This window comes from Callorhinus ursinus, unplaced genomic scaffold, assembly GCF_003265705.2.
Source record: "Callorhinus ursinus isolate GAN/ISIS: 27379988/994484 unplaced genomic scaffold, GSC_fseal_2.0 scaffold15, whole genome shotgun sequence".
Taxonomy (NCBI): domain Eukaryota; kingdom Metazoa; phylum Chordata; class Mammalia; order Carnivora; family Otariidae; genus Callorhinus; species Callorhinus ursinus.
The window spans coordinates 26,762,383-26,789,196 of NW_027397077.1; the positions used below are offsets into that span (position 1 = coordinate 26,762,383).

Sequence of the window (26,814 nt, forward strand, 5' to 3'; positions counted from 1 at the left end):
GCCGCTGGGGGCACGGTCCGGCCGGGCCTCCAGACCGAAGCCGGCCGACCCGCTGCGGGCGGCGGGGCCCATTTGGCACGGGGCACGGACCCGGCGGGCGGGGGGCCGACGGCTGGCCGGCCGGGGGGAGGGTCGAGCTGCAGCCGGGCACAGATTAGCAGGCTCTGGGGGTCGGGGAACAGAGGACCGGTCAGAGAGAGGGCTGGTTCTGCAGCCAGACCGGACGGAGGCCGGTGAGATGGACGGGCGTGTTCCGGAAAGATGGAGGGATGGACGGACGGACCAGTGGATGGAGTTTCAGACGCACATGGTGGGAGCGGAGGACGGGTGCATGGAAATACCAGCAGTCTGAAGGATGGGTGGGAAAACTGGCAGATGGCTGGAGGAGGATTGAGGGACGGAAGGGCAGATGGAAGCGCAGTTGGATGTGACAGAGAGATGGCAAGGGGGACCGCTGGCCAAATGGATGAAGAGACTGGAATGTCCAAGAGTGCCTGAAGGGAGGGCCAGCCAGACCCAAGCCAGGAACCACTGGCTTGGGCATGAGGTTGTGATAGGTCAGTTTTGCATTCCTCACGGTGAGCACTTTTCCTAACTCAGCTAATTTTAAGGGAACACAGCTCCCATCCCACCCTTTCCAGAGCCACCATATGTCTATAGTAAGGGACCAAGTCTGGCCCAAAGTATGGCCAAGTTCAGAGGAAGGTTCCTGAAGTCAGCCGAAGTCCCCAGACTTGCCCCAAAACACCTGCAAAGAAGAAGGAAACCAGGCACTCTTGAACACAGAATCCTCTGCTTTCTGAACTTCTGAAGGCACAGGAATCCCCTGTGGCCATAAGATTCCTGGGTCCAAAGTAAGAGGAACCCTCCTGGCACAGCTCCTTGGGTGCTATGAATGCATGTCGTAAGTGGCATGGGCATGGATGCCCTCTCGAAGCTCCAATTTTGGTTAGTCCCTCCCTGGCCTTTAACAGCTGTGGATGTAGAGTTCCATTTTCTCATGGATTTTCTACCTGGCCTAGTATATGTTCTGCTCTTAGCTTGAGCATTCACTGGGATGGACTAGAACAGGAGCTGTAAGACCAGATAGGTTCAGGGATTGTAAATGCCTATTGTCAATCCCAGGATAGGTGCCTTCCCTAAAAGGTATTCAAGTTCAGATAAAATGACAAGCTAAATGAGACCAATGCTTTGTGATCCCTGCTTCAAACATAATCTGTATACAACATATGAGGCTGAAAGTAGTGACATATTTATAAAATCTTTCTGGCTCTGAGATCCTGGGGCTCCTTTTGGTTAGATGCAGGGTTTTTTGTTTAATTTTTCCTTTTATTTTTTCAAGAAAAGGCATATATGGTATTGTTTAGGCTCTTCTGAGTGTATTAATTCATTTAATCCTCACAATAATCCAATGAGGAAGGTACTATTTTATGGATGAGGAATGCAGAAGTTAAATTAATCCCAAGGTCACACAGCTAATAAGCAATAGAACCAGGATTTGAGCACAGGGATTCAGACTCCAGAGTCTAGGTTTTTAACTGCCAGGCTCTACTGCTTCTCTACCTGGAGAATGAACAGGTCTACATAGTAAAAAGAAGGCAGTGAATAGTAAGTCTCCCTCCCTCCCAAGGCTATCAATCTTCCTGCCCAGAGGAAATGACTGTTAACAGTTTCCTTCCGGAAAAATGCAAGTAGGCACATAAAAGCATATATCTAGATACAGAAATTGTATACCTATCTATATCTTTTATAAGAGAAATAGAAGCATTTTATACCATTGCTGCACTTCCTTATCTATTTAACATTATATATTTGAAGATTTTTTTCCATATCAAAACATATACCTCTACTTCAAGAGCCGCAAAATAATCCATTGTAAAGAAATAATATAATTTAATTCACTAGCCCTCAAGACTTACGTGGTTTAGTCATTCTCTTTTATAAATAATGCTACCATAAGCATTTTTATATTCAGTGTCTTTCTTCAGCTGCACAAGTTTACTTCAGAATAAGTTTGGAGAAGTAGAATTTTGGTCTGCATTAAAAAATTTGACACATATTGCTAAATTACTGTGCAAAGTGGTTAAATGAATTTATATATAACTGATTTAGAAATAAGGGTTGATTCTGAAGTTATGTTTATTAAGTGATATTTATCTTCATAAAATTCTAAGATAGGAAGGGACTTTTTGCTTTCTAATTAGATTAGAACTTGTCAAACTGTCTAGTCTAGCTTCTTCCTCTGTCCTTCAACAATACTGTCAACAAAAGGTTATTTTAAAAAGTTTTATCTGCAGTTTCTAAAAGAGAGTCAGCACCACATGATAAATTACTTTCAGAATTTAGAACAAGGAACAGTTTGGCAATTTTTCTTTATTGAATAAAATTATGTACCTCCCTCTCTTTTTGCTTTGGCTTCCAGGATGCTCAGAATTACATCTGACGCTTAATCAGAACACTGATGATAACCAATGAAGCAGCATCACTATTTTTATATTAACTTACTCCTATTTTTATTTTAATGACCTAATTGCACATAGGCATCTTATACTGTGAACCCCTCAGATCTATTTTGGAAGGAGATGATGTACAAAAGGATAAAAGTTAAATGAGCTTAAGATTAATAAAACGGCCCAGGCAACGTGGCTAGGATGAGAGGCAAGCAGAGAACAATGGGCCTGATTTTCATCCCCTTCCTGTTTGAAATGTGTAAGAGACTTAACTATTGTTACTACAGCTCTTCAGACTCATCCTTAGAAGATTAAAAAAAAAAAAAATTGGGAAAATTCTCCTCCTCTTCACCACTTTGCAACTGGACAGCAGGAATTAGAAATACAGGATAAAAAGGAAATGTGGAGATTATCTAAGCAAACCCCCCATTTTACCAATGAGGAAACTGAGGCCCAGACAGGTGAGGTGACTTACCTGAGGCCACAGCTCTGGGAAATGACAGAGGCAGGACTAGAACGTGAGTAGCTTGAGATCCAGGCCAACGTGCTCTCCCACTGTGTAACGAGCACCTCAGACGACTTGGGGTAGCAGGAGGGAGGAAGAGAAGGTGACCCCACAGCCCCTAGCAACGAAAACAACAAAAAGGACTTGAGGCACTCATAAATAATTAAGCAATTAGCTGCAGCAGCTACTCCCCTCCCCTCTAGTATCCAGTCACCAAGGCAACTTGGGCAGGGTGCCTGCTGGTTGCCTAGTAACAATGTGGTCTGCTCCCTTGACATGCTCCCTAGGCATCAAAGGATTTGAGAGCTGGGAAGAGCCTTAGACGGGGGTCCCTATTCCAACACCTTCATTTTCCATCTGGGGAAATGGAGGCTCAGAGAAGCCGAGTAACCTGCCCAAGGTCACACAGCTACTCAGAGGCACAGCTAGGCTCCATTTCCAGTTGCTTTCCATTGCACTAGGGCTGCCTTGGGGACGCTGAAGATGGAGGAGAGGAGAGCTTTCCACAGTTTCCAGAGAAGAATGAGAAAGTAAGAGCGAGCCAGCCCACAAGCAAGAGACAGAGACCTTGAGCTCTCACATGCAATTAGCAGGAGCTGGTAATCCCATCAGCCCAACTTCCATCATCACCATGGCAACATGGGTGAGGCGAGTACTGGTTGCCTAGGAACGAGTGGTCCTCTCTCTTCACTCTCATCCAGCTCCCTGGGAGTCACAGGAATAGGGTATTGGCGCCGGAAGGGAAGGCGGGGATCCTAACTCTGTCTCCTCCTTTGACTAATGAGGAAGCTGAGGTGTGGGGGCACTGTGCGAGGTCACACAGCCACATGGCTAGTTAGTGACGGGGACTCATTGTTAGCTGGCCAGCCTTTCTTGAATTGCCTCCATTTGCGGCCTCTGTCATAGCACTGTGGGATGGAAAACTTCACTCGGTAAAGTCAAAGCACAGGAGGTGAATGGCTGGTGGTCCCCTGGTGGCACTTCTGCCACCTGTCTAAATGGTGGCAGTCCTGCACACGAGGCCCGCACACAGAGCAGACGAGAGGGACCATGCATGGTAGCTAAATGCCGTGGCTCTCAAGTCAGCAAACCTGAGTCAAAACCCGGCAGTTCTCCCCAGACCCGGCAAGCTTCTTGTCCCTCTATGGCTCAGTCTTTACATCTGAGAAATGGGCATCTTGACATTCCCTGTCTCTTAAGTCATCATTAGGAGTAAATGAGAAAACATGCATGTCAAGTGCCTGGTGTATAGTAAAGGTGCACTAAATGTTAGGTCCTCATTTATTCTACATTCAATAAATATTTACTGCGTATCTGCTATACAAGTGCCACTGTTCTAGGCTCTTGAAATTCATTAGTGAGCAATACAGACAAAAGAAATCCCTGTCTCAGTGAGCTTATTTTCCAGTGGGATGAATATATATATGTATGTGTGTATATATATGTATATATATATATATATATATATATGAATGAATATATATATAAACACAAACACTTAAATATATATGTATATACATATATATGCATTACATATATATTTAAATGTTTGTTGAACGGGCGGAGGAACTCATTGCCAATATGCTATGTTTATGTTACCAGGCTCCTTCTCTAAGACTGAGAAGTTTCCTGTTTACAGGGTGTGATGCTATAAATATGCAGGCCTGTCTTGTATGTGGGAACTCCCGGTTTCCTTTCTTTTAAAAGCTCAGAATAAAAAGGAAAGCAGTGGCCGCTAGATGGCAGACCTCAGTCTCTCTAGATTCAGGGGACAGTGAGGCCCAGGCCCTGCAGAAGCTTCCAGCAAAGGCAGGTGTGGCAGTGGTCAGTCCCAGGAGGGGCCTGGAGGAAAGGGGGAGGCTTGAAACTCCTCTGGGGCACTGAGGGTGTCGGGGGAGGCTATAAGAGTTATTGCTTTAGTGAGACCGAACCCTGCTTTAACCAAGATCCTGCCAGGAGTAAGCTGTGTGACCTTGGTAAGTTATTAACCTTGCTGAATGCCAGATTCCTCACTCGGAACATGGAGATAACAAGAGCTCCCTCGATAGGCTGCTTTGAGGGATGTATGAAAAAACATGTTTATGCACCTTGCAAGCCACACTCAGGAAAAGCTCGACTCATGTTATTTGTCTAGAATCTAAAAGACCCCTGAGGGTCCAGTTCAGAGCTGCAAGTGCAAGGGAAAGGGGTAAGCAAAACAGCATTTGTTGAGTATTTGCAATGAGGAGACTGAAGTCCTCCCAACCGCTGAGCCTGGAAAATGTGACATCAAGGTTCAGTGGACCCACCCTGCACATCTATATCCACCTATCAGCCACCTAGTCCTGGTTTTGCTCCTCCTGCAGCCCCTGCATTGGTCTTCCTCCTTTATTCCCACCAATAACACCCACTCCCAGTCCTCACCTCCTGAGTTCTGGCCAATCACAACATGCTTCTGACCAGGCTCCTTGCTCCCCGCCGTTGCCCCTCCAACCCGGTGCCAGACAGTCGTCTCAGCAGTTGTCTCCCAGCACCAATTCAATCATGCCTAACGTGCTTTGCCCGCTTCCTATTGCTCTCACCATCTCTTCTTGGTTGCAAACAGGGCTCAGTATCTTCTGCATGCTTCCTGCCTTTCCAACCACATGGCTGCACTCTCCCTGGTTCCTTACAGCATCTCTGCAGCCTTGAGGCATCTACACAAGCTGTTTCCTCTGCTGAACCGCCCATCTCTGCTCTGCATGACTAGCTTCTTCTCCCACTCAGGCCTCCTGGGCAAGAGCTTCCCAACCATCCGGCTCCAGAGCAGGTCCTCATCCCCACTGATGATTTCCCTAACACGCATCATAGCTGCACGGATCTACTGTCCATCTCCCACTCTAGAACAGCCAGTCCAAGAGGACCAGGACCCTCAGTGCCCCTGGTACCCAGCCTAGGTCTGGCCACATGGATGGCATGCCCCCAAGATTTGTGAAGGAAAAGAACTGGGTATATAACAGCTGTTGGTTGAAAGGAACAGTCAGTGAATTTGTTTCCCAATTTCTAGTCTTTCTCCCCTGCCAGTTTATCCTTTCGGAGGACGGTATATTACTCTTCCTAAAAAGCACCTTTTCCCTGCTGCTTTGCTCAACTTATATGGCTGCTTCTCTCCCAGAGGCTGAAGTCTGAAATCTCCAGTCTAGCATTTGCAATCTTCCCACTCAACCCACCCTTCCAAATACGTCTGGGGAAGGCTTTCCTCCTCCTCCAGCAACAGCCCACACCCTCTCAGCCAAAGGAAAGTCTCTATACTCTCAACTCCCAGTTTACTCCAGTGGATTTTTTGTAACAGCCTTCCAACTTCCCCCTTTCCTCTATAGGAGAGCATTCCTCTCCTTTGTTCTCTGGACTTGCCAATGGTTTGGCCATGGCTTGCTTGTCCTGGGTTCCAATTCTCTGCTATTTCTGAATAAATAACTGGAGGTTTTATTTCTAAGGTTAACATAACCCACTCCTACTGCTGGCATTCAGATTGTTACCAAGGTTTGTCCCCATTACGTGCAACCCTGCAATCAATATACTCTGCAAATCACTGGCTCCCCATCATAGACTAGTTATTAATGCTCCCCTGGCCTATCAATCAACCAAAGATGTGAGGATGCTCAGGTCAGAGAATGGACCTGAAAAGGAAGGCCAGCAGGCTTCAACTTGGTCTTTGGAAATTTTTTAAAGGGAGGAAGAGATGGTCAGTAGAAGGGCAATGTGATCAGGGGAAAACCCCCGAATGTGTGTTTGAGCCCACACTTAACAGCTGTGTGATCTGAGACAAACCAATCAACCTCTCTTTTTCCTCAACTGAAAAATGAGTGTACTATTAATACTGGGTTCGCAGTGCTGCCTGGAGGTGAGGGCCCGCATGAGCCATAAAATGCCACACAATTACTGGTTCTTGTTTCCTTATTACAATTCCTGGCAGAGATAACACTAGGCTACTTGAATACAGGTGTTCTCCTTTGCACTCTTCGGAGCTTTACAGAAGAGTGTATGAACCATCCATCCCAGTTTGTGTGAGACTGCCCTGATTTCAGCAACATACATCCTAGAAAACCCTTCCTCAGTCCTGGGCAATCTGGAATGTTGGTCATGCCAGGAGCATGTCCACAGAGCACTTGGTGGCCCACATCCATCCAGGAGGCCTCCAATCCCCACTGCAAGGTAACGGTTGCTTGTATGGTGGGATAAGTCAGCAGCAAGCTGGTTACTTCTTCATAGCTAAGAAATTCTTCAGGGATAAGATTTGATTTTGAGCTTTCACTTATGGCTCAGAAATCACTTAGGGGAACATTGTGCAAGCCTGTACTCTTGAGAAAGGGCACTGTGCCTTCCAAAGCTTTATTTTTAAGCTTAAATAATCACATCATATTATGGCATAAGAAATCATCATACAGAAAATATCAACTTACTAAGCAAAATATTAGGAGGTGATAAGTCATGTTACAAAATGACTACCTATACCTTATTTCTGGTATTAGTTTAAGCTCCTTGTGTGTGTAGGGGCATGAGAGGTCACCTTTGTGTTCCTCACAGAGTATTTTAAAGATTGCTCATGTAGTGAATATTAAATAAATATCTGGATAATGAATCTGTCTATGATTAAAACATTCATTAAAGTAAATATTAAAATATTTTATAAGTCATTTACTTCTTAGGAGCTGAGTCCTCTAAAATTTGAGAAGCTATTATCAGTTGATGGGCAATTAGAAAAGGAAAATAAAGCAAGTCTGGAATAAAGCCACATTATTTGTTTTCTAAAAAAAATTATAATTGCATAAAATTTTCAGAACTGCAACTATTGAGCAAAGTGCTACATTAGAAATCATGAAGATGCTTGCAAACAGAATTTTAGGCCAAAGAAATCTCTGTGGTTACTTAATCTCTTTCTTTTTACCAAGTGCTAGAATTGCATACTCCCAATACAGAAAGATATTGTCATTTTTTTCCTTCTTTCCTGTTGGCTTTCATTTTTTACAAATTACGCACATAATATTAAGTTGCATGTTATGGTATATCTTTAAAAGTTCCTTAGTTTTGGGGCACCAGGCTGGTTCAGTTAGAAGAGCATGAGACTCTTGATCTCAGGATTGTGGGTTTGAGCCCCACGTTGGGTGTAGAGATTGCTTAAATAAATATAAAAATAAAGAAATAGGGGCGCCTGGGTGGCTCAGTCACTTAAGCATCTGCCTTTGTCTCAGGTCATGATCCCAGGGTCGTAGGATCAAGCCCCACATGGGGCTTCCCACTCAGTGGGCTCCCTGCTCAGCAGGGAATCTGCTTCTCCCTCTGTCCCTCTCCCCACCACTCATGGTCCCTCTGGCTCTTTCTGTTCTCTCTCTCTCAAATCAAATAAAAATTTTTAAAAATGTGGCTTCTAATGGGGGTTATGATAAACTGGTACCCGACACACCACTGGGCACACGTGTTTTGGGTCACAAATATTTATCATCATTGAGCACGATCTTGGAGATAGCTAAGAATCACTTTTGCCCTTTCAAAACCTTCCAGGTCCCTCAGAACTAAACTCTGAATTATCCTACTTGGAGTTAACGCTCTATCGTTCCTAAAATGCCCAAGGGTCATACTTTCTTGCCTTATGGACTAAAATATTTCGTATGATATTAAAACATCATCTTGTCCATAAAATACACTACCATCTTTCTCATGTTTTGCACAAGCATAGTTAATGATGCAAATAATTTCCTATCTTTCATTCTGAGGGAAAATCATTAATAAAACCATACTCCTTGCAAGAAGCGAAATTCAGCACTAAGAGGGCACAGACCACCCATAAAGGCAAGACATAAGTTCGCAGTGAGGAAACAAGCCTAATGATTATAGTGTCCAGATGGAAATGAGTAACTGAATCATTCTCTGTCAAATCAAATAGCATCTTAATAAGTTGTTGCATCATCCTGTTGATTTAATTTAACGGGAAGATATCAGAAAATGAGTACAACCTGCAACAGTATCATTTCCTGGACTCATTCATTAGCATTTGGCCTGGGAACCCTCTCCTTTTGTTCTGAAGGTGGAGTTACCCCCCAAATGATCTTTGGGTTTCTTTCCTTCAAAAGCAGCCCATGTTAAAAAGAGAAATACCCCCAAACTGGAATTAAATTATTGGAATTAAAAAACTGGAATCCCAGTGTTTGGCCAAATCTTTTATCACAGAAAGAATTCAAACACTTCTTTTCCCAGGCAAGCTGGTAAGTACAAGTTGTCATGGAAACAGGATGTATTCAAATTATATGAGAAATGACGTTCTTCATCTAACTAGGTGTTCATCGCCTCTAAATGGGGAGAAATTGTTGTAGCTGAAATCCATTATATTTCTTTCAAATCTGCATTAAAAACAATCATTTCCTTTATTTTATATAGGAATACACAGACACAAAACCTCACTCTCATGAAAGGGAGAATTAAAATCACTTGCAAAGGAACTGGTGCGTAAATAAAAAGACATAAAATGAAAACGAATCCCATGATATAAATCTACTGACGCATAGTGAAGGGGTGGAAGATTGGAAATATAATACATCCTTCACCTGCAATGGGACATATTTTTCTTCAGTAGCATTGGTGACTATTTTTTATAGAATGATCTAGGCCAGAACAGTTTTCTAGAAGTTAGGGTGGTTTGCTACTAGGTGTATTGTCACTGCTGCTGATTAGAGCAGAGGCCCTTGTTATTCTACACATGCCTATGGAAGACACAGAAGAAAGGCAATGGTGTGCTGAACAGATATTTCCCACTACTTAATAAGGCAATTATTAAGAAACACATGGCATAAGCTAATTTTGTAGGGAAGGATTTACAGCACAGAAGCCCCATGAGGCCACAGTTGTACCTAAGAGGCAGCCTGAAATTCTTTTTGGATCAAGGTAATCCTGGGGAAACCTCTTTTAATTTTTTTCAGGTGAAGATAATTTCTCTACTTCCCTCAAAAAGGAGAAAACAGATTTTTTATTTTCGCAGCCTAGAATGCTGAGGTGTCAAGAAAACCCTCATAGCACTGAAGACAATAATAATTCAAATTAAAATGCCAACAGCTCCAAAATAAACAAAGAACTCTTAAAATTCAACAAGAAGAAAATGAATGGACTAATTTTAAAATGGGCAATGATCTGAACCCGACAGCTCACCAAAGAAAATATACAGATGGCAAATAAGCATATAAAAGATGCTTCACATCATCTGTCATTAGGAAACTGAAAATTAAAACAAAGAGATTCCATATACACCTATTAGAATGACCAAAATCCAAAACACTGACAACAGCAAATGCTGATGAGGATGTGGAGCAATAGAAACTCTAATCATACTGGTGGGAATGCAAAATGGTACAGCCACTTCAGAGGACAGTCTGGCAGTTTCCTATAAAATTAAACATACGCTTACCATACAATCCAGCAATACGTCTACTTGGTATTTACTCAAAGTAGTTGAAAACGTGTTCATACAAAAATATGCACCCAGACATTTATGGCAGTTTTATTCACAATTGCCAAAATATGGAAGCAACCAAGATGTCCTTCAGTAGGTGAGTGGATAAATGGAAATGGTATGTCCATTAATTGGAATTGTATTCAGTGATAAAAAAGAAATGGATTATCAAGCCATGAAAAGACATGAGGAAGCTTAAATAAATATTACTAAGTGAAAGAAGTCGATCTGAAAAGGCCCTATACCATATCAGTCAAAATATACGATACTCTGGAAATGGCAAACCTATGGAGAGAGTAAAAGATGAGGGGTTGCCAAGGGTTAGGCGAAGGGAGAATGAACAGACAAAGCAAAGGGGATTTTTTAGGGCAGTGAAACTCTTTTGTATGATACTGTCATGGTGGACACATGTCATCATACATCTGTCAAAACCCATAGAAGGTAAAGACCAAGAGTGAACCCTAATGTAAACTATGGATTTTGGGTGATAATGATGTTTCAACGTAGATTCATTGATTATAACAAATGTACAAATCTAGTGAGGGGTTTTGATAGTGGGGGAAGTTGTGCATGTGCACGTTTAATGGGAAATCTCTATACTTTGCTTGATTTTGCTGTGAACCTAAAGTGCTTTAAAAATAAAGGCTATTAAAAAAAATACCAACAATGACAATAGGTACCATTTCATGAGTGTTTAGCTATGTTCCACATTTACTTACCTATTCCACATATCAGTCCTGTAAGTAGGTATGATTATCATCCCTATTTTATACATTGGAGGCTCTAAAGGGTTGAATAACATTCCCATAATTACACAGCAAGAAGTATGGAGTTCAAACCAAAGTCAGCCTGGTTCCAAGTCTGTGCTCCTACATTTGCAAACTTACCTCTAGAGGACAAGTTTCACCTCCCTGCAGTTATCCCTCTAACATAATGACAAACCAGACGGGCCTTTGACTTAGGGAAGTTTTCAAATTATGCCCCCAAATGTTTAAAACTAGAACACTGTAGAAAAGGGCCTGTGTATCTGGTGTACAAAGCATATGTACACCTATTAAAACACGATATGGAATCTGGTAAGCAGTGGAGTTGAACTACAAATTAACAGCAGTTAAGCATTTGCCATAAGGTTGGTTGAGTCATCTGCTTTGGGAGAGGGGCTGTTTAAGAGATGTAAACCCACAGATCTAAGAGAATCTCCGTGAACTCCAGATACAAAATCATAAAGAAAATTACACTGAGGCAGAACATAATCAAATTGCTCAATACCAGGGGGAAAAAAAAGGACCCATTATGAACAGAAAAACAAAAATATTCGAGGAGATTTTCCATAGGAAATAATAAAAGCAAGAAGATAGGAGCAATCTCCTTAAAGTACTGAAAGAAAAAAATGTCAACCTAGAATTCTAGAGGCAGTGAAATATCTCTTCTGAAACAATGGAAAAGAAGTCTGCCTCCAGAAAGATGGAGTCGACATGCTTTTCCCAATTCCTTGTACTTGGTACAGTGAAAAGTCCTGAACACTACCTATAAACTAAACAGAAGAGGGCTGTAAAAGGTGGCAAGAAGGTGGCATACCAGCTAGGAACCTTGGCAGCCAAGGAACAACACTGTGCTCTGTGCCGTGGGTTTTCTTGGTGCCTCACATACCCCAGACGTGGAGCTGGACAAGCTGGCATCCTCGAAATGCCAATGAGCAGAGGCAGAAAAAGCCCAAGAAAAATTGGCTTTCTCTCTAGCCAAAGGACAAGAAAAGCAGAAGCCTACCAAGAAAGAAAACTTTTAGACAAGAATTGCTGTACACCAGCTAAACACCACAGAACAACTATGACCCCACCTCCTGCCCAAGTCATCAAGGCAACACGGGAGTGTAGGCATCTACCGTCACGGGGGCGGGGGGTAGATTAAACAAAGAAACAATGACAAGAACAACAACAACAAAAAGACCCCTCATGATCCAATAATATCTATAAAAAAACTCACTTCAAATATACAGTATGGGTAGAATTAAAGGAAAAGGACAGAAAAAGATATTTCATGTAAACATTAACTTAAAAAATGCTAAGAGTGGTATATTAATATCCATTATATATAATATCTGTTATAATTAATATCTGGTTATATTAATATCCGACTTCAAAGCAAAGTTTACTAGAGACAAATGAAGATATGACATAATGATGAACAAATCAACTCAAGAAGACATAATGACCCCAAATATGTGTGCACCAAGCACCAGAGCCTCACAATACAACAAAGCAAACCCTGAGAGAGGGGAAAGCAGATAGGCAGTTACAGTTCAGAACTTAAACATCCCACTTGCAGCAACTGATAGAAATACTAGGCAGAAAATCAGCAAGAAAGAAAGGTTCCAGAAGGTTCCAGAAGAAATGAATAACAAAGTTTAGCCAACAGTACATAACTGACATATATTGCACTTTAGCAGAATACACATTTATTTTTTAAATGCTCCTGGAACATTCGCCAATGTAGATTACACCCTGGATATAATACAAACCTCAACAAATTTAAAAGAAACCACTAATAGAAAGACAACAGGAAAATTTCCAAACACATCAAAACTAACAGTATACATATAAATAATCCATTGGCTAAAGAGAAATCTCAAAGAAAATTTAAATATACATACAACTGAATGAAAATGAAAATACAACATATTAAAATATGTCAGATGCAGCTAACACACTGCTGACAGGATATTTTACAGTGTGAAATGCTTACTTTACAAAAGAAGAAAAGTCTGACGTCAGTAACATAAATTCCTACATTAATAAACTAAAAGGAGAAGGGTTCAAAGTAAACTAAATCAAGAAGGAGGAAGGGGAAAAAATAGCAAAAATCAAAAAAATTTAAAAAAAAATAAAGATGTTTACAGACATCCGAAAGCTGAAAGTATCCATCACCAGTAGACCCATGCTACAAAGAAGGTCACATGAAGTTCTTCAGGAAAAAGAAAAATGATACCAGAAGGGAATTTATATCTACAGAAAGGAGTAAAAAGTACTGGAAATGGTAATCACATGGGTAAATATATGAAAATTTTCCTTACATTTAAAATCTCTTTAAAAGACAATGGACTGTCAAAACAAAAATAATAAGAAAATAGTATGAGGTTTAAAACACAAATAAAAGGAAAATACGTGACACTAGCACAAAGTTTGGGAGAAAATGAAAGTATGCCATTTGTAAGTTTGTACACTGTATGTGAAGAGGCACAGTATCACCTGAAGACAGACTGTGGTAAGTCAACAACTACACTATAAACCCTAAATAAAGCACCGAAATAACAAAGCAAAAGATTATAGCTAATAATCCAACAAAAGAGACAAAAAAGGAATCATAAGAAACATCTAATTAATCCAAAAATAGGTAGAAAAACAGGGAAAAGGGAACAAAGAACAAGTAAGACAAGTAAAAAACAAATAACAAGATGACAGATTTTAATCTTACCACATTAATATTCACATTAAATGTAAATAGTCTAAATATCCTAATTAAATGTTAGGGATTGTCAGATCAAGACCTACCAATAATACTCCCTACCAGAAACACACTTTAAATATAAAGACAGAAACAGGTGAAAAGTAAAAGGATTAGAATGTTTTCCTTTCTGCAGGTAGTATACGAAAACTTGCAATTTAACAAATATTTACTGAGCACCTTCTATGAGCCAAGAATATATAAGAAAAACTGTTAAGAGAACAAAAGAATTGTAGGAATTCATTCAAAACCACACACCTGAGGACATGCATAAACACAGGTGCACATCTTAAATCTCAGGTTTAGACTGTAAGCAAAACTGTAAGTTACCTTGATCCTTAGCTTGATTTTATGAACATATCCTACCATAAAATAATTTTTAAAATTATTTTTAAACAGAAATAGATATACTATGCTACTTCTAATCAAAAGAAATCAAAAGAAAACTGGAGTTGCTATATTAATATCACACTAGGAGAATTTTAAACCAAAGAATATTATGGGGAATGAAGAAGATCAATTAATTATATAAAAGAGTCAATTCACCAAGACGACAAAACAATTCTAATCATTTTCACTCCTGACAACACAGCTCCAAAATACATTAAAAAAAACTGTTACAGCATCAGAAAAAATATATGAATCCACACTTATAGTCCAAAATTTTATTTATTTATTTTTATTTATTTTTATTTTATTTATTTTTTTAAAGCTTTATTTATTTATTTATTCATGAGCGACAGAGACAGACAGAGAGAGGCAGAGGGAGAAGCAGGCTCCCAAGGAGCAGGGAGCCCGATGTGGGACTCGATCCCAGGACCCTGGGATCATGACCTGAGCCGAAGGCAGACGCTTAACCATCTGAGCCACCCAGGCACCCTATAGTCCAAAATTTTAACACTCCTCTTTCAATAACTGATAGAACGGGTAGACAGAAAATCAGTAGGAATATAAAATATTTTAACTTTATTGAATACAAAAATATTCAAATTAACCTGATTGTCATTCACAGAATATTCTACCCAACAACCACACAATATATATTCTCTACAGGGGCACATGGAATGTTTAGCAAGATAAACCATACTCTGAGCCATAAAACAACTCTCAATAAATTTAAAAGAATTCAAGTCATACACGTATGTTCTCTGATACAATGGAATTAAACAAAAAATATAAAACAATTTTATATAATCCATGGTTTAAAAAAGTCATCAAGAAAGAAATTAGAAAGTATTTTGAAATAAGGGGGCGTCTGGGTGGCTCAGTTGGTTAAGTGTCTGCCTTCAGCTCAGGTCATGATCTCAGTGGGGAGCCTGCTTCTCCCTCTGCCCCTCCCTCTGCTCATGCTTTCTCTCAAATAAATAAATAAAATCTTAAAAAGAAAAAAAAGAAAGTATTTTGAAATAAATGAATATGAAAACACATAGGTCAAATCTGTGCAATGCTGCTAAAACAGTAAATTTATAATACAAAAATAGAGAAAAATTTATGATACAAATGCTTGAATAATGGTCTCAAATCAATGAACCTGATCACTGAATCATGTTAAGAAACTAAAAATGAAGAGCAAATTGGATTCAAGTTAAAAAGGAAATAATAAAGATCAGAGTAGAACCCAATAAGTAGAAAACATAAAAAAAAATCAATGAAATAAAAATATAGTTCTTTGAGATTAAAAAAATTGATAAACCCTTAGACTGTTCAAGAAAAAAAAACTGAGAAGAAAAAAATTAGCAAAATCAGGAAATAGATGATATCAACACAGAGTCTATAGATATCAAGGGAATTCTAAGGATAATGAGGGAAGATTATTAACTTTATGACAATGAATTGATAACACTGATGAGCGGGACAAATAACTTGAAAGATACAAACTACCAAAGTTTACTGAAGAAACAGATAACTCAAACTGCCATACATCTATACAAGAAATGGAATATAAAGTTAAAAAACACTCCACAAAGAAAGCTTGCTTAAATGGTTTCACTAGTGAATTCTACCAAACATTTAAGGAAAAAATAATAACAAGCACAGAAACTCTTCAAAAAAAATTGTAGGGGCACCTGGATGGCACAGTCAGTTGAGGGGCTCACTCTTGGCTTCAGCTCAGGTCATGATCTCAGGGTCATGAGACTGAGCCCCACATCAGGCTCTGCCCTCAGCACAGAGTCTGTTTAGGACTCTCTTTCCCTCTCCCTCTGCCCCTCCTCCCTAAAATAAATAAATCTTTAAAAAAAAGTTTAAAGGAGGGACATTTCCCAACTCAAATGGCAGCCTCACCCTCAAAACAAACAAAAACAAACAGACAAAACCAGGACCAGAAAAGTATCAATAAAAAAAAGTAAAGAATCAATAACCTTCGTGAATACAGATGCAAAAATTCCAAACAAAATTTTAGCAAGTACAATATAAGAATATATAAAAAGGATAATACATCATGACCAACTGGGATTTCTCTCAGGAACACAGGCTGGTTTAACATTTGAAAGTCAATCAATACAACTTATCATTCAACAAATTACACTAGTAAATCCATGTGATCATCTCAATAGATGCAGAAAAAGCACTTGTCAAAAGCTAACAATCATTTTTTATTTAAAAAAAAAAAACTCACAGCAAAACAGGGATAGAAGGGAACTTTCTCATCTATAGGCATCTACAAAAACCTACAGCTAATATCAAACTTACTGGTGAAAACCTGAATGCCTTCTCTTTGATATGGGGAAGAGATCAATAAGGTCCGCTCTCATCACTTCTATTTAACATTGTACTGGAGGTTCCAACCAGTACAATAAGGCAAGAAAAGGAAATAAAAAGTATCTGGATTGGAAAATAAAAAATAAAAATGTCTTTATTTGGTGATAACACAATCATCTATGTAAAAAAACCTCATGGAACTTATCCACAAAAGCTACTAGAATCAGTGAGCTTAGCAAAATTTCAGGACACAAGATAAATATGCAAAAATAAATTATGTATTTACATACTGGCATTGAACAATTAGAAACTGAAGTTTTTCAAAATGCCATTTGTAATAGTATAATATGAAATGCTGATGAAAACATCTGACAAAAGATGTAAAGAATTGTGTGCTAGCTACAAAAGATTACTGAGAGAAATTAAAGAAAACTTAAATAAATGGACAGATATGTCTTGCTCATGTACAGGAAGCTGTAGTATTGTTAAAATGTCAATTCTCCCCAAATTGATCTATACACAATCCCAATTAAAATCCCAACAGGACTTTTTGTAGAATTTGATAACTTGATTCTAAGAGCCATACATGAATGTTAATGACTTAGAACAGTCAAAGCAATTTGAACAAGAAGAACAAACCTGGAAAAATAACACTCCCTGATTTTAAAGCTTATTAAAAAAGCCACAACAATCAATAAAGTGTGGTATTGGCATCAAGATAGAGAAAGTGAACAGAATATAGAGTCCAGAAACAGAGACATATATGAACAGTTGATTTCTTTGACAAAGATGCAAAGGCAATTGTGTGAACAATAACGGTCTTCCAATAAAGAGTGTTGGAACAAGTGGATATCCATGTGCAATAAATAAAACAAAAACCTCAGGCCATATCTCACACCATTTACAAGAATTAGCTTAATACGGAACATAAAATTAAATGTAAAACTTAAAAAAATAAAACTTCTTGAAGCAAACATAGAAGAAAATCTTTGTGATTCTGGTATAAGCAAAGACTTCCTAGAAAAGCCACCAAAAACACATCTATAAAATAATCCAAATTGACACATGGGACTTAGTGAAAATTAAAATCTTCTGCTCATCAAAAGACACTATTAAAAGAATAAAAAACAAGCCACAGACCAAGAGAAAATATTTGTGAATCGTGTCTGAAAAAGAACTTGTTTCCAAAATACATTAAGAACTCTCTAAAGTCAATAAAAATAAGTGATCTAAGGGAAAAAATATAGGCAAAAATTTGAACAGACTTATCAGAAAAGAAGATATATGAATAGCAGATAAGCCCATGAAAAGATGCTCAACATCAGTAGTCATTATTTCCAACCTGGTAGAATTCTATTCCCGGCTGAACTATTGCGTAATGAAGGCAAAATAAGGGCATTTTCAGATGTGTAAAATCTTAAAACAGTTACTTCTAAATCACCTTTCTCAGGAAGTTTCTGATGTACTTACAACCCCCTAAGAATGAAATGAAAGAACAAAACAAGAAAGAGAAAGATGTGGGCTTCAGAAAATGGGAGATGTGACATAGCAGGGGAATGAAGAGGCCAGCATGATTTTGATGGAAAGTGCAAGGGCAACAGCTGTGCAGACCAGAAAGAAGAGAAAGAAGGGTCCAGGAGAGAGGTCTCCAAGGATGAAAACACTACCAATCGCCCAGATGATGAGAAGCTGCAAGATTCTGTCAGAAAGTCGGAGGTCAAAGTGGCATATAACACTAAGGGGGGGGGGGGGGATAATTATTCACTTTAAGGAAAACAAAACAGTGGTACAATTGACAAAATCCAATTATGTGATTCAGCTGTGGACTACACCATACCACATGGCATTTCAGGATCCCACACTTCACTAATGCTAAGCGGACTTGAACTCGTACTCATTAAGCGAGTGCTATGCAGGTTAGAAAATGATGTAAGCAGGGCGCCTGGGTGGCTCAGTCGTTAGGCGTCTGCCTTCGGCTCAGGTAATGATCCTGGGGTCCTGGGATCGAGTCCCACATTGGGCTCCCTGCTCCTTGGGAAGCCTGCTTCTTTCCTCTCCCACTCCCCCTGCTTGTGTTCCCTCTCTCGCTGTCAAATAAAATCTTAAAAAAAAAAAAAAAAAAAGAAAGTGATGTAAGAGTGGCGGGTTGGGGGTGGGGGTTCAGAGAAATGTAGCTGTTTAACCATAATGTCAAATAAGAAATGTGCCGAAGTCATACCTTCTGTGTGACTTGTTTCACTGTCCAGATCTGTCTGCCTTGTCTCTAAGGTAAGCCTGGATCTTATTTTTGCAGATGCTCTCCCCAAACAACGGTAATAATTCTGGCCAATGAAAGAGTCTGTCTCTACCTCATCTAAATCAAAACCCAGTGCAAAGGCTGGCTGTAAGTAAGGGGGAGAGAAAGAATTTGTACGCATATGGGATGTGTACATGTACAGAGGGTGGGTATTTTTGTAAATAGTTACTTTTCTTTTTCTTTCTTGTAAGAAAGTCGTTGCATAACAGGTAAGATAGGAAATAGCAGATACATCTCTAGAGATGTGTCTTGTGGGTCTCAGTTTCACGGCTCAGAGCATTTTATAAGGATGTGCCCCCCAAATCTGTTATCTTACAAAGTACCATCTCTGGGGCGCCTGGGTGGCTCAGTCGTTAAGTGTCTGCCTTCGGCTCAGGTCATGATCCCAGGGTCCTGGGATCGAGCCCCACCTCGGGCTCCCTGCTCAGGGGGAAGCCTGCTTCTCCCTCTCCTACTACCCCTGCTTGTGTTCCCTCTCTCACTGTCTCTCTGTCAAATAAATAAATAAAATCTTAAAAAAAAAAACACAAAGTACCGTCTCTGTAATTCTCTAGAGAGTAACAATAATCAATGCACAATTGGACTTTCGAGTAAATAGGACAGAGGATTATAGCAGGAGAGCTTTGACACATGCTATTCATACCCTTAGTCCATACACAGAAGGACAGTTAAGGATTAGGTTTGACCCTACAATCTTCTGCATTCACAGTTGTACCCTTGTCCAGGGAGTCACATTCAACCTCTAAAGAGCAAAATTTAGGGTCACGTCATGTCTTAACCACTAGAGGGAGTTTAAACAGCTATTAAACAGTGGGAAAGAGAAGGGTCACCTAAAAGGCAGCTTTTTTTTCACTTGGAGCCATGGCTGTAACTCTTAGGAAAAAAACTATGACAGAAATCCAAAAAAATGAGAGTTTAAATGATAGCGGGATAACATGTTAGCGTAGATTTTCGTTTCTTTTCAATATCGGAAGTGTTCATTTTCAGGTGATTAAATTACTGCCTCCAGCATAATGGTTTTTTCCAACTCTGTCTCAGGTGGTACAACCCCCCAATTTAATACTTATATGATATTGATAGGTTTTCCTTCATTATGTATTCATCAACACAGCTCTGTAATATATTTACTAAGCATTCAGGCTTTCAGGCCAGTCTCAACTGTAAACTTGCTTCGCCACTTTGTGCTGTGTGACCACAGATTGCATGATTAATTGCTCTAATTAACATGAGACTCAGGGTTTCTCTTCTGTAAAATGGGGGGAACAGGGTTTTGTAGGAGTAAATTACATATGTATGCAAAACACCTTAGAGCATTAGTGGATCTAAAAAAGAATAATTTTCTAGTGGACAGACAGCAAAATATAAAGCGACTAAATAAGAATTTAACCCTCTCCTTCCAAGTTCACTTCTGCATCAAAGCACAAACACTGAAGGAGCCCAAAGAGGCAACACGTGACCACAGGGCAAGGCATCACTTATTTCTGTGGCCAACCCCAGGAAAGGACATATGAATTCACATCTTAAAGGCCTACATTCACTTAGAAAGCACTAACAAGAAGTCCCCATTGCTTTCCAGGGCCCTATCCACCATTCATTCATTCATTCATTCAAGTAGGCTCCACACCCAGTGTGAAGCCCAATGTGGGGCTTGAACTCCCAAATCTGAGATCAAGACTTGAGCTGAGATCAAGAGCTGGACGTGTAACTGACAAAGCCACCAAAGCACTCCCCCATCCACTTTTTAATAAGGACACTGCCAAAGGACACAGAGGTGACCTGACTTTATTATGAATTTGTTCACAGTTCTGTATTTTCTTAGGACATTCATGGAGTTGTGCAACCAGCACCACTATCTGAGTTTAGAACATTTTCAGCATCCCCCAAAACAAACCCAGTACCCCATTAGCAGTTACCCTCCAATCTCTTCTACCCTCAGCCCCTGGCAACCACCAATCTACTTTCTGTCTACATGGACTTGCCTATTTGGCATTTCGTTAACACAGAATCGTATAATATGTAGTCTTCTGTGTTTGGTTTCTTTCTTTTAGCATAATGTTTTCAAGGTTCATCCGTATTGCCGCAGGTATCAGCACTTCATTCCTTTCTATGCGTGGATATTCCATTGTACGGATCTGCCATATTTTGTTCATCCATTCATCCACTGATGGACATGTGGATTGCTTCCTCCTCTTGGCTGTTCTGAAAAATGCCTCTATAAGCAGTTGTGGACATTCTTCCATTTCTCTTGAGTATATGTCTAGGAGTCTAACTGGGTCATATGGTAACCCTATGTTTAACTTTTTGAGGAACTGCCAAACTATTTTCCAAAATGCCTACATCAAGTTACATTCCCATCAGCATTGCAGGAGGGTTCCAATTTCTCCATATCATCACCAACATTTGTTATTGTCTGTCCTTTTGATAATAGCCATCCTAGTTGGTGTGAAGTGGTATCTCATTATGGTTTTGATTTGCATTTTCCTAAAGACTAAAGATGTTAAGCATTTTTCCTTGACTTTATTGGCCATTTGTGTATCTTTCTGGGAAAATGCCCATTCAACTCCTTGGCCCATTTTTTAAAATTGGGTTATTTGTCTTTTTTTGTTGAGTTACTAGAGTTCTTTTTTTTTTTTTTTAAAGATTTTATTTGACAGAGAGAGACACAGAGAGAGAGGGAACACAAGCACGGAGAGTGGGAGGGGGAGAAGCAGGCTTCCTGCGGAGCGGGGCGCCCGATGTGGGGCTCGATCCCAGGACCCTGGGATCATGACCTGAGCCGAAGGCAGATGCTTAACAACTGAGCCACCCAGGTACCCGAGTTACTAGAGTTCTTTATCTATCCTGTACAGAAGTCCCTCACCAGATATTAACCTGAAAATATTTTCTCCAATTCTATAGGTTGTCTTTTTCACTTTCTTGAAGGTATTCTTTAAGTACAATCTTTAAAAATTTTTAATAAAATCCAATTTATCTATTTTTCATTTTGTTATTTCTCTCTTTGCTGGTATATCAAAGAAATCATTGCCTAATCTAAAGTCATGAATATTTACCCCTATGTTTTCTTCTAATTGTTTTATAGTTTCAGCTCTTGCTTCTAGGACTATAATCCATTTTGAGTTGATTTTTGTATGTGGTTTGAAGCAGGGGTTCAACTTCATTCTTTCGCATGTGCAGAACACCAACCATTAAAAGAGTTTTCACTACAATGTTACAATATACCATGTATATACACATAAAGATATTCATTCAACAAATACATGCAGCAACAACAATATTTTAAGATATGAACTGACAATTTTCTTCCCCTATTTTTCCTATTCCTTCCCAACATTCAAGGACATAGCAGGCAGGCTTCCTTGCCTAGGACAGGTTTATGTGAAGGTAGCCTCCTGGCTTTTATTTTCCCAAACACCTAAATTCTAGTAGCACAGATTCCTAGGGGAATTGACCCAATCCCAGAAAAAACAAGGAAGAACTGGTTTTTCCCTCTGCCAGAGTGGATAGGGAGTCTCCAGAAATGAAGAAGGGAGGAAAGGGGGTTTCTGAGAGACAGGGGATCTGCACTTGGTTTCCCAGACACACTGCTGAGAGGATGTGTGGGTACATCTATATCATATGCATCTCAGCTCAGATTCTCAACCCTAAGTCTGGCATGAGGCGGCTAAGAATCACAAAAACACAATAGTTTCTAAGGACGGGAGCAATATGGCAACAACTGACCAAACATCAGATGGACTACCCCACCTACACATGCACACATTCTCCTTAATGACTGAGTGCTGTGCAGTCTGGGCATTACCCTGGAACTATGGCACATCTTGAGGAAGCAGGGGCCATGATGAAATCCAAGAAGCACTGAGAAGGTTACATTTTCTCTCCCCACCAGCCAGGCAAAATGGTAACTCAGAGTCAGAAATTAGGTTTCTAGGAAGCAGTTATGTTTCTTGTGCCCTTGATTTTATAGACTGACCTTCATACCTGCCACACAAATACTGAGAACCCACTATGTATAGGGCATCCTGTTAGTCTAAGTTGGGGCAGAAAATATAGACGTTAATCAAGACATGGTTAGCCAAGGCACTTATAGTCTGATAACAGCAAAAAGGGTAACTGTAGTAATCATTGTGTGCACACCATGTGCTTACACTCTTTGTAATGGTTCACATTTACAATCTTCTTCACAACCGGCCTTTGAGGTTCAGAGGTTTAAAGAAGGTAAGTTACTTGGCTAAGGATGCACACTAGTAAGGTGTCGGACTTGGCTGTGAACTGAGGTACACTAACTCCCAGTCCATTTTCATTCCTATAGTTATGAATCCCTCCCATGAAGAGGCTAATGTAAGTGCCATCCTTTGATAACTCAACATTCATTGGATGTAGACCCTGTCTCATGTTTTCTAAGAGTTAGGATGGGGTTAAGTCAAACCAATCTTCTCTAACTTCTCAATGCACCCATGGGCAGGTGACTGGCCTAGGGTTGGACAAGAGAGAGAAGCTAAATTGGCTCCCAGGACCATGGGACCCATGGCTTTAACTATATCTGTCAAGATGGGTCAACCAGTTCCTCCAAACAGTCTGGATTTCCATTACCATTGACACTGTCTACGTGTACAGCAAAAGAAGTGACAGAATTGATTTGGGAGTGAAATCCCAAATTTTCTATCTATGTGCAAAAGGGAGAATTTGGTTATAAGCAGAACATTTTGCTTATAGAAAAAAATCTCATAGAACTGTTTGGCTTTGAGATGCAATAACTTAAGTCCATGCCTTAGAAACTATTTTAAATTCTCATCTGATGCTTCCTAGAAACAATAAAAGGAAAATAAGTTGGTTCTGGCAATAAAATGTTGATAGTTTTTCCTTAAGTATTAATCTACTGAACAAATGTTGAGAATGAAAGCAGCAGTCATATAAACGCTGTGAGAGCCAAGATTTATGTATTTTCTTTCACTGCTTCTGCTATTTGATCTTGGGCAAATGACTAAACCAAATCTCAAATCCCAAAGAGAAGCATATTGAACCACAGAGAGAAGTAGAAAACGCACGGAAATCTAAATTATAAGAGATGAATGTCCCTTCTTTTGTGTCCTTTTTGGAAGAATAAATGCTCCCCATTTGGGATTATATAACCATTTAACTTTCATTTTTCTCATAGACTCACTGAACGTCATCACTGACTACCTGCAGAGATCAGTCGGTCCCCTGTCCCATCTTGTAAAAGGCAACATTTGAGATTCCATGAGGTGAAGTGACTTGTCCAATGTCATGAGTTCATTAGGACAAATAATATTATTCCAACTAAGTGGGAAGGGTACTGACCTAGGAGTAAAAAAGACCTGGATTCTCCTTCACATTCAGCCATTAATGAGACTCTATTTATAAAATGAAAGTGTCAGATTAGATGGTTTTGAAAAATTCTTCCCTCTCTGAAGGGGCTATAATTCTGTGAACGTGAATATCAGTAGTTCTTCCTTGTTTTTCTTTCCAGAAACTCAATAACCTTCTTTGCAGTTAGGATAAAGAGACAATATGTATAGAAGTTATGAGTTTGGGCTGAGTCAGACTCTGCCTCCCAATCCCAGCCCTCATATGTACGTGTAGGGAAAGCCTGAACAGATTACTTAACCTGTCTGCCTCATCTGCAAACTGAAGACTCTCACAGTACCTACTACATATGGCCCTTACAATGATTAAATGAAGTAATACATGTCAGGTATTCATCATAGTGCATGGCACATAACAAATACTCAGTCAACAAAGGCTGCCATTAATATTACCGGAAAGGAACCAGATTTGGTGACTTTGTGCGGGGGGGGGGGGGGGGGGGAGGGTCTAAGAAGGCATGCCTTCCTCAGGGCAGAAGCAGAGCAAGTGCTAAGGTCCACATCAAGGCAGGATCTCATTCTTGGCTATGTGTCTGGCTTTCAAAAACAAAACAACAACAATTTCCCAATCTCCCTTCCTGCTAGTGGTAGCCAATGATGTGTTTGTTATAACAGAGGACTTCTAAGAAGCTCTTCAGAGCGGGCCTACTTAAATGGCAGGAACACTTTTGCACTTCCCTTCTTTTCCTTTGTTTTTGTCTAGAATGCAGAAGCAATGGCTGGAGTGTCAGCAGCTTATGGATAATAAGGGGAGGGCCAAAATACTTTCAGAGATTCGGTCCTTGAGCCAATAATTCAATGCCAGCAACCACTGACCTCTGGACTTCTGGTTTCATGAGGAAAATAAATGCACGTTCACATTTAGGCTACCATTATCAAAATGCAATTCCTACCCAAAATATCCTCCATAACCTATTTCCCTTTTCTGTCAACAAATATTTGCAGACCTACATGGTCAGCCACCTATTTGTCCCTGGCCCCTTTAGGGGTCCCCTAAGACAGACTGTCACTGGCCATCACTTAAATTTTTACAAAAGGTCTAAATTGTCCTCGACATCCTTGTTACTCAGTGCGGGGTGAGGACCAGTAGCATTAATGTCACCTAGGAACTTGTTCGAAATGCAAAATTTTTGGCTCCATCCCTGACCTACTGAGTCAGAATCTGCATTTTAACAGGATCCCAGTGATTTCTGTGCACATTAAAGTCTGCGACTCTGGACTAGACTTCTAGGCTCTACTCTGTCCTTCCTCTTAATTAAGCACTACTGCCAAAAGAATCTTCCTGAAGCACAGCTCTAACATTGTCACTCTCTTTGGGATACTTCAGGTCACCTCACTGCCTACAGACTAAAGTTTAGACTCCTTAGCCTGATGGTCAAGGCCTTCTGTGATCTTATGTTGTCCTGGAAATGCCCATCAAAGTGCCTGCCATGCACACGGTAGGCGGGCAATAAATAATGTTCTGCGTAAGAGAAAAAAAAATGAGTGTACCCAAGAAACAACATATTCCTCAATTCTGGTTTTACTATGCTAGGCATTTGGGATACAGTAGTACAAAAACAAAAACAAAACAAAACCCCACAAAAAACCCAACCGAAAAACAAAACAGACATGGTCACTTGCCTTCATGGAGCTTACAGACTGGTTGGAAGGAGAGAATTTTTAAAAAACAAACAAAAGTATGGAAGGAGAGAATTTTAAAGAACAAACAAAACTATGAAACGATAAATGATAAATGCTATGAAGAAAATGAGCAGGCAGTGATACAGAACGAGGGGGACTAGTCAGAAGGATGGCCCACAAGGTGGGAAGCCTGCTCTGGCGCTGGACCAGGCAGAGGGAAAGAAAGGCACGCGCAAAGCCTTGAGAGAATTTGTGGTGTGTTTCAGGATCAGAACAGGGGCCGCCCTTTCAGGCTCATCCAGAAAAGAGATTCCCTGGGAGAAAGGTGTCACGGGGTGGCACTTGAGAGAAAATGCTGAATTTCTGTTTCCTGGCATAAGTCTTCACCGGGACCACAGGTGAGGCCGAGAGCAAGGCACGCTGCAGAGTCGCTGGGAGTCCAGCCCTGGAAATCAGACCCAGTGGAATTTGAATCCCAGCTCGGCCACTCACTCACTGGCTCTCAACTCCCTTGAACCGCAAGCTTCTGCTCCCTCAGGTATGAAGTATGTTAAGAATAGAACCAACTTTGGAGTTACTGTGAACGTTAGGGAGATAATGCTTGTAAAGCTTCCCCGGAAGACTGCCTCCCACATCAGTGCTCACCTGAACATCGGCGGTTACAGGATTACGATGGTGACGATCACTACTGTTAATCACTAGCTTGCGGGCAGAAGGCTCAACCCACAGATTCCTGCCCGCCCCCGCCTCCCCAGGCCTCCCGACCCTGCCATCCTTAGCCACCTCCCCCTGCGCACGGCCACCGTGACCCCAGCGCGGGCGCCGGAGGCTAAGGATGGCAGGGCCGGGGGCCTGGGGAGGCGGGGGCGGGCAGGAATCTGTGGGTTGAGCCTTCT

At 40.5% G+C, this 26,814-nt stretch overlaps 1 protein-coding gene across 1 annotated transcript in view; it reads right to left on the minus strand.

Moving 5' to 3' along the window:
• The window catches only part of PROK2 (prokineticin 2), a 96,155-nt gene that overhangs the window by 41,158 nt on the left and 28,183 nt on the right, over positions 1–26,814 (minus strand). The window contains exon 4 of the mRNA XM_025884867.2: positions 2,926–3,073. Coding sequence (XP_025740652.2) covers positions 2,926–3,073 — 148 coding nt within the window. The remainder of the gene's footprint in view (positions 1–2,925; positions 3,074–26,814) is intronic.